Genomic DNA, 15,612 nt, shown 5'->3' on the forward strand with positions numbered 1-15,612 from the left:
CCTGTTAGAATGTACTATAGTACACTTTTACCTGCATTAAATAAGTGCCTACATGTAAACCTGTTAGAATGTACTATAGTACACTTTTACCTACATTAAATATGTGCCTACATGTAAACCTGTTAGAATGTACTATAGTACACTTTTACCTACATTAAATATGTGCCTACATGTAAACCTGTTAGAATGTACTATAGTACACTTTTACCTACATTAAATATGTGCCTACATGTAAACCTGTTAGAATGTACTATTGTACACTTTTACCTACATTAAATATGTGCCTACATGTAAACCTGTTAGAATGTACTATAGTACACTTTTACCTGCATTAAATACGTGCCTACATGTAAACCTGTTAGAATGTACTATTGTACACTTTTACCTACATTAAATATGTGCCTACATGTAAACCTGTTAGAATGTACTATAGTACACTTTTACCTGCATTAAATACGTGCCTACATGTAAACCTGTTAGAATGTACTATAGTACTCTTTTACCTACATTAAATATGTGCCTCCATGTAAACCTGTTAGAATGTACTATAGTACACTTTTACCTACATTAAATACGTGCCTACATGTAAACCTGTTAGAATGTACTATAGTACACTTTTACCTACATTAAATACGTGCCTACATGTAAACCTGTTAGAATGTACTATAGTACACTTTTACCTACATTAAATACGTGCCTACATGTAAACCTGTTAGAATGTACTATTGTACACTTTTACCTACATTAAATACGTGCCTACATGTAAACCTGTTAGAATGTACTATAGTACACTTTTACCTACATTAAATACGTGCCTACATGTAAACCGTTGCGACGGTATTTAACTTAGCAACGGTGTGTGAAGGATTGTGTGTTGGCAGCCTGCCGGCAGGCACAAAAAATAAAATAAAATTTTTGGGGGGGGGGGGGTTACAGTAGGGCTAGGGGGAGGAAAGGTTAGGGGAAGGGGTAGGAACGGGGGAAGGCAGCGCGGCTCGGCGCACGCAAGTTATAAAATCAGGTGTACATGTGTGCGCGCCGGGTAGCGCGTGCACATGTAAGCCCGCACGCTTTTTAAAATCTACCCCATAGAGTGTTCCTTTGTCACTCACGTCCTCTTTTCTCATCCAGCTATTAGTAGGGGCTCTGACTGTCCTTAATGTATACTGAGTTAGAATGTGCCTTATCTACTAGATAAGGGAGCCCTGACCGACGTGCCGCAAATGCGCAGTAGAGAGCAGCTCTACCGCGCATGCGCGCACGTCGGTCAGAGCGGAGCGTGCCTGAAAAAAAAAATGGCGCTGGGTCCAGGAGCGGCGGCGGCGAGGAGCAGGAGCGGGAGGAGCAGTAGTGGCGGCGGCGACGCGCGCAAGGGAGGGAGGGACACCCCCCGTCTGCCGGTTGTGGATGAGCTGAAAGGGGAGGGGATTGAGAGAGGGGGAGTGAGTGAGGGGAGGGAGGAGAGAGTGAGCTGAGGAGAGAATGAGGAGAGGGTGGGGGGAGGGGGGAGAGGGTGGGAGGTAGGGAGGAGAGAGTGAGGTGAGGGGAGGGAGTGGGAAGGAAATGGACCGAAAAAATGTTTTTAAATGTAGCCCATTGTTACGGGCTTAACGGCGAGTATAGTATATTTACTTTCCTTAATCGGTGGGTGGGTGAGAAAGAACCATTCACAAAGGAAAAATGTTTGAGAGCTTGTTACATACGTATATGGGGATAATTTTTTCCTTTGATGCTTGTTTACGTCATAAGTTGAATTCTGAACTATTTATGCATCTTCTTTTTTTTCTGGTAGACATATGCATTTTAATCTGTCTCTCTCTTTATATAAATATACTCATACGCACATTTTAATAAAGCATGTAACAAGATACTCTGTCCAAGCTGTGCTCTTGACCTACTTTGATGCACTCTCCACCTAGCTACTATCAAGCTAGGGCGAGAGTACACTGTACAAATCTCATCTTTGTGTACCTTTCCTCACTCCAAATCACATCAAATCTTTATTGATGTGTACTGTGCTATTCATACCTCTGGTTCTTGCATGTAAAACTGTCCCCACCACCAAAACCTCACCTCGGGTTACTAGTTGACCGTCCTACAGTGGTATAAATAGTTGACTAATATATGTGCCCCCCAGAAGCTCTCTCTCTCCACTCCACTGCCTCTCTCTCTCTCCTGCCGAAACAGGATTTGCGATATCGCAAATCCTGTTTCAGGCATATCGCACAGCATAATACTAGGGAAAAAAGCTGTAATTTCCGGCGTGATAACGTGTTACACTATTGCATGCAAAGTTAAAACACCTCTCATTTTCCTAAACTCCACCCAAACTCCTGTCTTTTGACTAAATTTTAAAAATTTGCATACGCATCTCACGATGCGTAATTTATTGCGTGCGTTATTGGCCCTAACACAATTTGAAAAATGACCCAGTAAGAAAGGTGGAAGGAAGGCAAAACGATTACAGACATGGTTAAAAGGTGAGGTGAAAGAGGCTATTTTACCCAAAACATATCCTTCAAAAATTAGAAGAAGGATCCAGTTGAAGAACATAGGAAAAAGCACAAGCATTATCAATATTTTACACTTAACTTGATAAGACAGGCTAAGAGAATGTGAAATGAAGTTGGCCAGAGAGGCAAAAATTAATAATAAAAACCTTTTAAAATATATCTGAAGCAGGAAACCTGTGAGGGAGTCAGTTGGACTGTTAGATGACCTAGGGGTTAAAAGGTCTCTTATGGAAGATAAGGCTATTGCAGAAAGACTAAATTAATTTTTTGCTTCTGTGTTTACTAATGAGGATGTTGGGGAGAGATACCAGTTCTCGAGATGGTTTTCAATGGTGATGAGTTGGATGAACCAAACCAAATCACTGTGAACCTAGAAGATGTGGTAGGCCAGATTGACAAACTAAAAAGTAGCAAATCACCTGGACCAGATGGTATGCACCCAAGGGTTCTGAAGGAACTTATAAATGAAATTTCCGATCTATTAGTTAAAATTTGTAATCTATCATTAAAATCATCCATTGTACCTGAAGACTGGAGGTTGGCCAATGTAACCACAATATTTAAAAAGGGCTCCAGGGGTATTTTGGGAAACTATAGACTTCAATGCTGGGAAAAATAGTAGAATCTATTCTAAAAATCTAAATCACAGAGCATACAGAAAGACATGGTTTAATGGAATACAGTCAGCATGGATTTACCCAAGGGAAGTCTTGCCGCACAAATCTGCTTCATTTTTTTTGAAGGGGTTAATAAACATGTGGATAAAGGTGATCTGGTAGATGTAATGTATTTGGATTTTCAGAAGGCGTTTGACAAAGACCCTCATGAGAGGCTTCTAAGAAAATTAAAAAGTCATGGGACAGGAGGCGATGAACTTTCATGGATTACAAACTGGTTAAAAGATAGGAAACAGAGAGTAGGATTAAATGGTCAATTTTCTCAGTGGAAGAGGGTAAACAGTGGACTGCCTCAGAGATCTGTACTTGGACCAGTGTTTTTCAATATATTTATAAATGATCTGGAAAGGAATAAGATGAGTGAGGTAATCAAATTTGCAGGTGACACAAAATTATTCAGAGTAGTTAAATCACAAGCTGATTGTGATAAATTACAGGAGGACCTTGCGAGACCGGAAAACTGGGCATCCAAATGGAAGATGAAATTTAATGTGGACAAGTGCAAGGTATTGCATATAGGGAAAAATAATGCATGCTGTAGTTACACAATGTTAGGTTCCATATTAGGAGCTACCACCCAGGAAAAAGATCTAGGCGTCATAGTAGATAATACATTGAAATCATCGGCTTAGTGTGCTGCAGCAGTCAAAAAAGCAAATATGTTGGGAATTATTTGGAAGGGAGTAGTGAATAACACTGAAAGAGTCATAATGCCTCTGTATCGCTCCATATTGAGACCACACATTGAGTACTGTGTACAATTCTGGTCGCTGCATCTCAAAAAAGATATAGTTCCACTGGAGAAGGTACAGAGAAGGGTGACCAAAATGATAAAGGGGATGGAATCGCTCCACTATGAGGAAAAGCTAAAGAGGTTAGGGCTGTTCAGCTTGGAGAAGAGACGGTTGATGAGATACGATAGAGGTCTATAAAATCATGAGAGGTCTAGAATGGGTAAATGTGAATAGGTTATTTACTCTTGTGGTTAATAGGACTAGGGGGCAACTCCATGAAGTTAGCAAGTAGCACATTTAAAATAAATCAGAGAAAATTCTCTCACTCAATGCATAATTAAGCTCTGAAATTTGTTGCCAGAGGATGTTATGAGTGCAGCTGGATGTTATGAGCGCAGCTGGGTTTAAAAATGGTTTGGATAAGTTATTGAGGGATAAGTTCATTAACTGCTAATAATCAAGCTGACTAAGGGAACAGCCACTGCTATTACCAACATTAGTAGCATGAGATCTACTTAATGTTTGGGTACATGCCAGGTACTTGTAATCTTAATTGGCCTCTGTTGGAAACGGGATGCTGGCCTTGATGGACTCTTGGTCTGACCCAGTATAGCAACTTATATTCTTCTGCAAACTGTTTAAACAGAAGCCCAGATAAAACGTATCCCTTGCATTAAAACAGGTTGAAGAAAATTCAAACAAATGCCAGCATGGTTAAATTAAAATTTATTACAGCTGAAAAGGCAACTTTTAATGGAAAGCAAGTCCAAATGATGAAAATAGTAAAGTACATAAGCACTGGCACATTGTATGTAAAATATGAATAAGACATGCAAATAAAAAATCTGCGAAGAAGCTTGCTAGAGAGGCAAAAACCAGTAGATAAAAAGAGAACTCAAAAATGAAAAGCCCGTAGTAGAAAAAAACTGAATTTCTTCCTTCAGTCTTTACTGAAGATGATGTTGGGGGATGTACCCATACTGGAACTGTTTTTTTGTTTTCTCTGTTTGTTTTTTTTAAGCATGACGAGTCAGAGGAACTGAAACAAACTACTGAGATCCAGGAAACTACAGACCAATGAACATGATATTGATGCCAGACAAAGATGTTTTCGATAAGACATGTCACAAGGCTCTGAGAGCATGGGGGTGCATACGACTCTGCAACAAATGCTGAGGTTGACTGACTTTCATAACAGATTTTGGCAGGGAGGGGTGTCTTTCAGCATCTTAAGGATACTACACTTCTTGTGGGACACTTGTTAGATTTTATTGGACAAGCCAGTGAGGATGAGCAGAATATAGATGCTGCTTCTATGAATTGGTCTTTGAGTAGGAAACTATTAGCATTTAATCCAGTTGTTCCACTGGTAATCAAGATAATCATATCTGAAATAGGGAGAACTACATCTTCTTTAGACCTTTACCTACTAAACTTGTGAAAAAACAAGAATTAGGTCTGGATTAATCTCTTTGGTATATTGCTACATTAAAGGTAGGCAAGATTTGCCTTCTTTTGAAAAAGGAAAGATTGGAGCCTATAGATATTAGCTGTTATCAGGCTATTTTAAATCTTCCTTTTGTTATGATGGTTGTATAAAAAATGGCAACCGTTCAGTTTGAGGATTTTCTTAAGACTAATGCATTCCATCCTAGACAATTTGGATTTCAGTGGGAACATTGCACAGAATCCGCACGGGTGGCATTAACAAATTAAATAAGATTACAAATTTAGATAGGGGTATGGATGCACTAGATTTATTTGGACATGAGTGTTTCTTTTTTTTTTTTTGATACAGAAGACCACCAACTGTTGATACAGTGGCTTGTAAATGTGAAGTTAGGCATAGCATTAACTTGGTTTAAATCTATTTTAGAGAATTGGTCAAGTTAGTTGGCAGCTGGAAGAGTCCAAACCTAGAGAAGTAACATGTGGAGTTCAAAGCAGCTCAGCTTTTTTCCCCGTGTTATTCAATTTAAATTTGGCCCTCTGTTACCCTGACACAAAGTTTAGGTTTTAATTACCATATTTTCCGGTGTACAAGTCACAGCCCCCTATAAACAGCCATTTTAATGAAAAAGCTTATAGATAAGTCGCACCTTTATAAAGGACATCAGGACGTCACCACTGTTGTCATACTCACTGCTGTTGTCTAATGTGAAGCCACTATCACTCCCAGAAACAGACAAGATGAGACCAATTTTCTTAAAGCCTGCTCTTATGGTTATAAAAGAAATCAAATTCCACACCTCACTGACCCATTTGGCCACATCGCCAAATGACGAGTCTTATGCGCCCTATTGTGGTGAAGCTGTGCTCGTCTTCTGTCATCCAGGATTCCCATAGACAACACAGCACAGCTTTGAAGCTACGGTTGAAGACTATGTCTAGTGGCTGTAGCATCTGTCATGCCGCCAGGAAGGATGACTGGAATGCAGTTTGTTGCCTTGATTCTTTTTTTGATGAAATCTGTGATGTGAGCCTTCATGCTGTCCATCACCAGGAGACTTCTTTTTGTGAAAAAAATCCATCTGGTCGCCGAGAGAAGCATCTATTAAGACAGGCACCCATCATACTTTCATCCATACAGCCTTTAACGTTTGTCTGCACAACTCCTCCAGGTGGAAAGGGATCTTTCAGCATTGTCTTTCGTTTAAATATTATAATTGCCAATTTTGTCCCATCAGCACAGCAGGCCAGCACAACTGTAAAGTGAAACTTCTTGTGGCCTGTTGTCCTCACTGCGATGTCTTCTCACATTTCTTGCTTACGCTTCTTCCCATGGGTATGTCGAATGTGAGTGGTACTTCATCCATGTCGATAATATGATTGCTACTGATGTCAGGCTCATATTTCCTTCTGGATAAGCTCCTGAAAACTGTCAACTTTTTGCTGGAAGTCATTTGGCAGCTTTTGATAGATTGTTATGATCTGATTGCCAGCTACTTTCGTTTCATGAACTTGAAGCACCAAGATGGACCAGCTGCAAAGCCGACCACATTCATTTCTTTTGCTAGCATCTGGGCCTTCAGATGCATCTGTATCATTGATAGCCCTCTGCTTTCTGCTCAATGCTCCAGGACCCGCCTATGCAGATAATCCTCCAGCTGTGGCCAGCATGCTCTCTTTTCCAAGATCTGCTTTTTCTTCATTGATCTGTACACGTTTTCAGCTTTGTGACGGTCACGGATTATTTTCTCACTGATGTTGAAGTGTCTGCCTGCTTACCGATCTCCATTTTTGGCCGCATATGCAATAGAGTGCAGCTTGAACTTTGCAGTATACTTTTACATGTTGCAGTTTGTGGCATTCTTACAAAAATAATTGTGCTTTAATTGCTAGTTTATATGAATAGCACTAACCACTTTTTGCCAAATGAGGATAACACCACAGCCTTAAGGATCACTACAGTGGTGTGTATAAAGTTTTCTCTCGAAGATGCTGCACTGACCACTTTTTGCCAAGTGAAGTTATCACCTCCGTCTGAATGATCACTATTATGGTGGTGTATATTAAGTATTATTTCTTGAAGATGCTGCACTAACCAGTTTTTGGCAAGCAACAGATAACTACAATGGTGAGAATTAAGTTTTGTGTCTCACAGAAGCAGCCGATATCCAGAAGGAAAGCCAGTACAGTGAGCATATGGATGCACAGTTCTGTCATGGAGCACACCCAGTGAAGACGTCTGTGACGAGAGAGAGAGAGAGAGAGATCAGAGGGGCATGCGTGGCTCCATAGTGAGCGCTCCCGCACAACACAACTCCAAGGATGCTCCGGGCTGAGGTAAAGAACAAGCATGCGAGGGGAACTCCGCTTTTCTTAATATTTATTTCATATCGATCCTCCTCCTGTTTTTACTTGGGGTCGGTGTGTGGTAGTGTGCAGTTTTATCCATGCCTGGGCCCTTCCAGGCCCCAACCTAGTGCTGCCCAACAATACAGTGTATTAGACTGGACTTGACTTGCTTGATTAGCCAGGAAGGTCAAAGGTCTTCTGGTGATGTGGTAGATATGAAGGTAGCAAATAGGGAACCAATGTTTTTGATTTGCAGCAAGTTGAAGTTTGTCAAAGGATGGGGATGAGTGGACCTTGACTGCTAAGTCCGATGGATTACAGTATCTTATTTTCTTTTCTAGCTTAAATCGGAAGTGTAATTTTCTCTGTGAATAATGCAGCTAGTTTGTTGTAATGGGATTTAGTTGTGAGGGAGGAAGTAAAACCTGGTGCAGTTTTCGGAGTTTGCTTATGGTGTGGAATAGTTCTTTGGGTATATTTTCTGCTTGGTTAATTGTATTGAGACATAGTCTTTTTGCTTTCAATATGGCTTTTTTGTAGGGTGTCTGGTAGCTTCTGCATTCGGTTCAATATGTGTGGGACTTAAGTTTTCCATCACTTCCTTTCCAGTTTATTACCACTTCTTTTTAGCAGTTTTAGGTCCTCTGAGAATCAGGGGTTGGTTTGGGATTCTTCATACATAGTTTTCCAAGAGGTAATGTTTATCCATGGTTGCTCTGAGGTCTGCGTTCCAGTTCTCACCAGTGCTCTGTAGTACATTGGCAGGTACTCAAAGACTCATGGGTTGGTTATGAGATATCAATTCTTTGTTTGCTGCTCTGAGGGGCAAGTATGTGCACAATTCAAAGAAGATTTGGTAGTGGTCATTGAAGGAGAGCTGGACTTTCTGGATGTTTTAAATTTCATAGTCACAGCAGCTGTGTTGGAGCTAATATCAGATCAAGGATATGCCCTTCTTAGAACCTCGAGTGTGTTCAGGAAGTCTAGGGGATTGCCTGGTGGGAATCATCTGCAATGACTTTAACATTTATATAGATAAGGTTCCTTTAGTGATCTAAAATAATTTCTGATATCAGCTGAAGGAGGTCTTGTATAGCTGCATTTGAGCTAGATGGAAGGCGGGTTATTAGAAGACTCCCCATATGGAGTGGGTATTGGTTTGTAGTGGGATGGTATTGATCCCTTCCAGTTCCCGTGTGTGGGAGCATGTTAGGCTATGACTATTTTTGCTCAAAGTGTAGTCATTTGGAAAGATCTGATGGACTTGGAGCATCAGCCTCATGTGGCCAGGTTTTGGTTATGGATACGTCATCCGTATGACTGGCTACTAGTAACTTAGAAACATAGAAAATGACGGCAGGAAAGGACCAAACAGTCCATCCAGTCTGCCCAGCAAGCTTAAGGTAGCATCTGCTGCGCCATACAAGTCACTCCCTTACTTAGTTTCCCAAACCGTCAAAGTTAGAGCCCTTGTTGGTTGCTGTCTGAGTCTAATTGCCTGTTACCTCTTGCCATTGAAACAGAGAGCAATGTTGGGAGTTGCATCCAAAGTATCAGGCTTATTGGTTAAGGGTAGTAACTGCCAAACCAGGAAGTTACACCCATGCGTGTTTTCCCACACCGTAAAAATCCAAAGTCCTTGTTGGTTGCTGTCTGAATCTAATTCCCCTTTTCCTCTTTTCCCTCTGCCGTTAAAGCAGAGAGCAATAATGGAGTTGCATCAACAGTATGAAGGCTTGTTGGTTAAGGATAGTAACCACCACACCAGCAAATTACCCCCATGTACTCTTTTCTTCATTTCTATCCTTTAACCTTTAGGGTTCCACGGTGTTTATCCCATGCCCCTTTGAAATCTTTCACTGTTTTTTGTCTTCACCACCTCCTCCAGAAGGGCATTCCAGGCATCCACCACCCTCTTCATGAAGAAATATTTCCTGATGTTGGTTTTTAGTTGTCCTCCCTGGAGTTTCATTATGTGACCCCTAGTTCTACTGATTTCTTTCCAACAGAGAAGGTTTGTCAATTGTGCATCATTAAACTTTTCAGGTGTCAAAGTCTGTATCATATCTCCCCTGCACCTCCTCTTCTCCAGGGTGTACGTATTTAGGTCCTTCAATTTCTCCTCATAAGTCATTTGATGGAGACCCCCACCATTTTTGTCGCCCTTCTCTGGACCGCCTCCATTCTGTCTCTGTCCCTTTTGAGATACAGTCTCCAGAACTGAAATCAATACTCCAGGTGAGGCCTCACTAAGGACCTGTACAAGAGGATTATCACCTCCTTTTTCTTACTGGTTATTCCTCTCTCTATGCAGCCAAGCATTATTCTGGCTTTAGCTATCACCTTTTCACATTGCTTCACAGTCTTCAGATCGCTAGACACCATCACCCCAAGGTCCCTCTCTTGCTCCGTGCACAGCAGCTCTTCACCCCCCAAGATATACAGCTCTTTTGGATTACCACACCCCAGATGCATGACTCTGCACTTCTTGGCATTGAATCCCAGCTGCCATATCTTCAACCACCGCTCAAGCTTCTTTAAATCACATCTCATTCTCTCTACTCCTTCCATTATGTCCACTCTGTTGCAGATCTTACTATCAATCACAAAAAGACAAACTATCTTCTATCCCTTCCACAATGTCGCTCACAAAGATATTGAACAAGACTGGTCCCACCACTGATCCTTGCAGCACTCCGTTTAACACCACTCTCTCTTCAGAGTAAGTTTGATTTACCATTACACACAGTCTTCTATCCGTCAACAAGTTTGTAATGCAGGCCACCACCTTGGCGCTCACTCCCAAGCTTCTCATTTTATTCACAAGCCTCCTATGTGGGACTGTATCAAAAGCTTTACTGAAATCCAAGTAGATAACATCGAGTGCTCTTCCTCAATCCAATTCCTTAGTCACCCAATCAGAATAGTCAATCAGATTTGTCTGACAGGACCTTCCTCTGGTGAATCCATGCTGCCTCTGGGTTCAGCAATTCTTCTGACTGTAGATAGGTCAGTATTCTTTCCTTCAGCAGCGTTTCCATTACTTTTCCCACCACTGAGGTGAGGCTAACCGGCCAGTAGTTTCCAGCCTCCTCTCTGCTCCCACTCTTGTGAAGTGGGACCACAACCGCTCTTCTCCAGTCACTCGGCACCACGCATGTTTACAGAGATGCATTGAACAGGTCGTGCAGCGGACCCACCAGTACATCTCTGAGCTCCCTCAGTATCCTGGGATGAACCACATCAGGCCCTATAGCTTTGTCCACTTTCAGTCATGTAGAGGGTACATTTTGTTGAGGATAGACTTAAGTGTTTAGTAGTGAGGTCTTGAGTTTGTGATGAGTAGTATGTTTGGGGATTTTCTGGGGCTGAGCTTCTGATAGTGTAAGGGAGTATAAGAGTTCTTTGAGGGTTTATTTGTTTACATGGGTGGGAGATATAGTAGGGGGAATATTTACCAACACTAATAGCAATGGCGATTTGTGTAGGTGCAGGGGATGTAGAGGTTAGAATACAGAACATCTTGCTTGGATGGTGTAATGTGATCTAAGGGAATAGGGGGCAGGATGGGTGATCTCTAGCAGTCAGTTATTAGAGTTACAGGGATAAGATAGGGCTGTAGCATGTCTGTGTATGGTGTTAATTTGGTCATGGTGCAAAGGACGTGAGGCCTTGGAGATAGGCCCTTTCCACTCACATCCAGCAGCTGTTGTCCCACCATGGTCTTTGCTATGGATGGTACATGGGGCCTCTTGGTGCCTTTATGGGTCTTGCAAAGGGTGCACATAAAGGGATGTGGCCCTTGGATGCTGGGTATCAGCGGAAAGCCCATCTCCAGAGTGCTCCTTAGGCTGGCTGGTCCAAGCCCTCTCGCTGATGTCAGGGGGGAGGGGAAAGGGAATCAGATTCCTAGTATCAGTAGGAGCAGCAGGACAGGTAGGAAGGCAGATAAGGGAGCCTAGATGGATTAAGGCTTCAGCACTCACCCCTTTCGTTCTGTATTTTATTCATATTGTTTACTTTTTCGCATGCAAACTGCTTGGATTTTATAAAAGGTAGTATATCAAAAATTAAACAAACTTTACTTAAACTTCCTAAATGACCATGACTATAGATGAGTTCGGCCTCCCATGCTAACATTTTTTTCATCAGTATCCAGAAGTCTGGTTAAGAGCCTTCAGCAACAATCCCCAAAGAGCCATGTAGGATGTCAGGTCCTCTACTAGGATAACCTGTTATTGTGAGCCACAATCTTCAAGGCAGAGTTAGACAGAAGGATTCAGGAGGCATTCGCTCAGTGCATCGAATCCTGTATGTAGGCAGGAACACTGCTCTTTCATTATCTCTTTAGTGCAAGTTCAAACTCAAATTTAGTAAATTAGACAGCATCAGTGAATTCCCCATCAGCCAACACTCCACCAACAGGCATTAGCCTTCCCTTTCAAGTCTTCTAACAGGCTGGCACCCCTGTTACAAGGCGAGGCAAGTGATTCATAAATGTCTGATATAGAAAACAAAAGATGACATTTTGCTGACCACCTCATGAGAACTGTCAGGAACTTCCAAGCAGGGCACTGCTTGCTTATGCACCAGTATTTACATATTGCTATTGCTATAAAAGGTACAGAAAAGTTGCACTTGGCAGAGGCAGCAGATTTGCCTCAGGCATGTGTCACCAGCCTTCTGACAGCTTCATGTAAATATTTTCCTTCCTATTTTGAAAAGCCTGCTTTATCTTTCACTATAAATTCACACATTTGTAATAAAGTTGCAGAATAAAGCTGAGCAACAAAATGTGCAACAAATCAGGAATGGGCAAGGAAGGGATCAGAGTAGCTTTGTTTTTATTGATCAAGAGCAAGATGTGGAACTGACAGCACAGAACAAAAGACCCTATTTATCCAAGGTACAATGTGGACAGAAGTGCAAGTTTTACTCCTGGGAGAATTCTGTGCAAAAAAAATATATATTTTGCACACAAACTTAAAATTCTGCAACATTCTGCTTAATTTATATTGGTCAAAATAACACAAAATACACGATTGTCTAAGGAATGAATTTAAAATGTAATACAGATTAAGTCATTACTTAAAGATGCAGAGTTTTAAATATTTTGAGTAGAATTTCCCTAGAAGTTCACTGTAAGAGTGTCTCTTCCACTCTCTCTCCCTACTCCCTTGGCAGCATCTTTTCACTTTGCCCTCTCAGGACCCAACTCCTCTACCTGTCACTATCTCTCCCCTCCCTCTACAGGCTCAACCCCTTCCACTCTTCTCCACTCCCAGAGTTTGACCCCTCTCTCACTACTGCCCCTCACAGAGACTTCCATCTGTGCCTCTCTCTCACTCAAACACAGGCTCCCTCTCTCTAGTGCACATACACACCCCCTCATACACGCTCCCTTTCCCTCCCTCTCTCTCATATACAACACAACCTTTCACACAGACTCTCATTCATACATACACACAGTTCCTTCCCACAGGCTCTCTTTCTTACACATACACATGCCCATGCCCTCACACAGGCTCTCTCTCTCTCATAAACAAACAAGCACCCTCACATACACACAATTCCTTTTTCACACACACCAGCTCACAATCCCTCACACATATATACACTCCTTCACAATCTTCTCACATAGATTCTCTCTCTCTCTCTGGCACCTGCCCAGACACACACGCATCCTCACAAATGTTCTTTTTTACCCCTCAAGCTCAGTCTTACACACACACAAACTCTCTTTCACCGGGGCTTGCTGCATCTTCGTCGCGAGGGGGATGGCCTCCATTTGTGGCATGCTTTGGCCTGCTTCATCTTTGCTGCGAGCGGGACAGCCTCCGCCTGCGGGACACTGGGGCCTGTTCCATCTTCACCACGAGTGGAATGGCCTCTGCTCAAGGCAAGCCAGAGCCTGCCAAATTCCACGCAGAATCTGCGCACCTGCACAGGAAGGAGACTGCGCAGATTCTGCGCTCTGTAGCAGCGCAGAACTCCCCCAGGACTAAAGTTTCTCCTTTGTGGTTTTACCAACTACTTCAGTCCAATGTTGATGTGACACCTCCACAATCATTACATTTACAGAATATGCTAACGATGTCAAAGAAAAGTATGACAGTGCAGCTTTAATTTATTTTTGACCTTTTAAATTTTAGCTTTATACATTAGCATTTTTCAAAACTGTACAGAGCTCTAACAACTCCACATAAAGTCATTTTTGTAATAAAACTTTGGGATTGTGCCCGAATGTGTACTTAATAGCTTCTAGCTATGCATTTTACTATTAAAACTTAAGAAGTTGGATTTTGTCTAACATAGCATTTAAAATGGAATACGATACTCAGGTTGTGGCCTTCCTGGATAGGACAGCCATCACCTAATGATGCCAACTAAGTGGTGACCTCATCCAAGAAAGAAATAAAGCCTTTTCTGTTATTATAAATTAATTTTAACAGTTAAAATGGGAAGTTATCAATTGGTAGTTATAACAGTAGTCACAATTTAACCCAAGATTCACCAAGTGACTTATTATAATAGAATGTTTTAGAGCACAGGAAGTTTGTTCGCTAGCAACTGCAACCCTTCTACAGGAACTCCTCTAGAGATATCCATATTTATATATATTTTTCAACTTGTCATGTCAGTGAGGGCAGAATGCAGTTTACTGCACCCCATACCTTTTTCAGTGCCTGAGAAGATCGAGATGATTTTGCTTCTGGGTTTTTTCTCCTCTGGGACAGAGGGCAGAGGTTTCAAACTGTGATTGGTAGACAATGGGTCTTTGCCGGCTGAACTGAAGATGGTGCTGCTCATTCGGACAGGAGGGGCTGGTGGTTTGTCTTCCAATTCCCCGTTATCAGACATGGTTTCTGGCACTTAACACGTTGAAGCCCTGCAACAGGTCAAAGAGAAAGGGAGACCAAAGGATTAAATGAAATCAGCCAGGAAAAGAATTGCAAGCAAGATCACAGGCTCTGTCAAGGAATGCTATGATATTTTTACAAATAAAAGGTCAAGGATTCCTGATGAGAAGGTATTCCCTAAAAGACATCAAATCAGCAACCAATTCTCTCAGTTCAAGGTGCATGTTTTAAAGTGTACACCACTAGACCAGGGTATAAATTTCCAATGGTTTGTAACGGGACATGTGTGTATGTTCTCTGCAGAATAAGTACTGAGAAGATGAGCAACACTGTTAGCCAAATGACATTAGAAGGATGTTCCATTTAATAATGAGTTGTGTCAATGCCAAGCCAGATTTTCTTTTTGTCACCATGAGGCAACCACTATGACAATTTCCACTATCAATCCAACTTTAATTCACTTTCCTTTCAAGACCCTCTTCTCTTCTTTCCCAGCACATAGAACCCAGACATGGAAACAACCTGGCTAGCAAAGTCCATCAATGGCAGCTCTAAGATCCTAGTGGGTTGTATCATCCTGGCTTTATTTTAATCCCCGTTTCACTTTCCTTACAATTTGGAACTAATAAACTAATAGACTGTCTTGACAATGTAATATTTTCTGCATTGGCTGCCAGTGTACACTACAGACTAATATGACTTGCATCTTCCTTATAGGCTGAGTCACCTTCACAATTCTTAAAGGTTTGAGTACAGAAGGATGGCCCAATGGACAAGTGGCAGTGCCAAGAGGAGGGACCTAGGTCCAATTCCTGGCTCAGGTCTTCTGCTCTCAAGGTCGGCACGGGGATGCTGTGAAGGTAGGAGAGGGGAAAGGGTTTCAACGTTATTGCACAATGGCGACACCTAGTGGCTGGATTTAAGGCCCACGATTGAAGAGTTCTAGAGGGAGCTATGTTGTATAGCTCCTGGCAAAGGATAGTCACTGTAATAACTGGGCTAAAGTTAGTTAAAAAGGAATTTACAAATA

At 41.8% G+C, this 15,612-nt stretch overlaps 1 protein-coding gene across 2 annotated transcripts in view; it reads right to left on the reverse strand.

The window, feature by feature from the left end:
- The window catches only part of PAK2 (p21 (RAC1) activated kinase 2), a 233,987-nt gene that overhangs the window by 113,709 nt on the left and 104,666 nt on the right, over positions 1-15,612 (reverse strand). For both annotated transcript variants that reach the window (XM_029615636.1, XM_029615638.1), the window contains one exon: positions 14,397-14,611. In XM_029615636.1, coding sequence (XP_029471496.1) covers positions 14,397-14,583 — 187 coding nt within the window. In that variant the 5' untranslated portion in view covers positions 14,584-14,611. The remainder of the gene's footprint in view (positions 1-14,396; positions 14,612-15,612) is intronic.

This window comes from Rhinatrema bivittatum, chromosome 9 (genome assembly GCF_901001135.1).
Source record: "Rhinatrema bivittatum chromosome 9, aRhiBiv1.1, whole genome shotgun sequence".
Lineage (NCBI taxonomy): Eukaryota > Metazoa > Chordata > Amphibia > Gymnophiona > Rhinatrematidae > Rhinatrema > Rhinatrema bivittatum.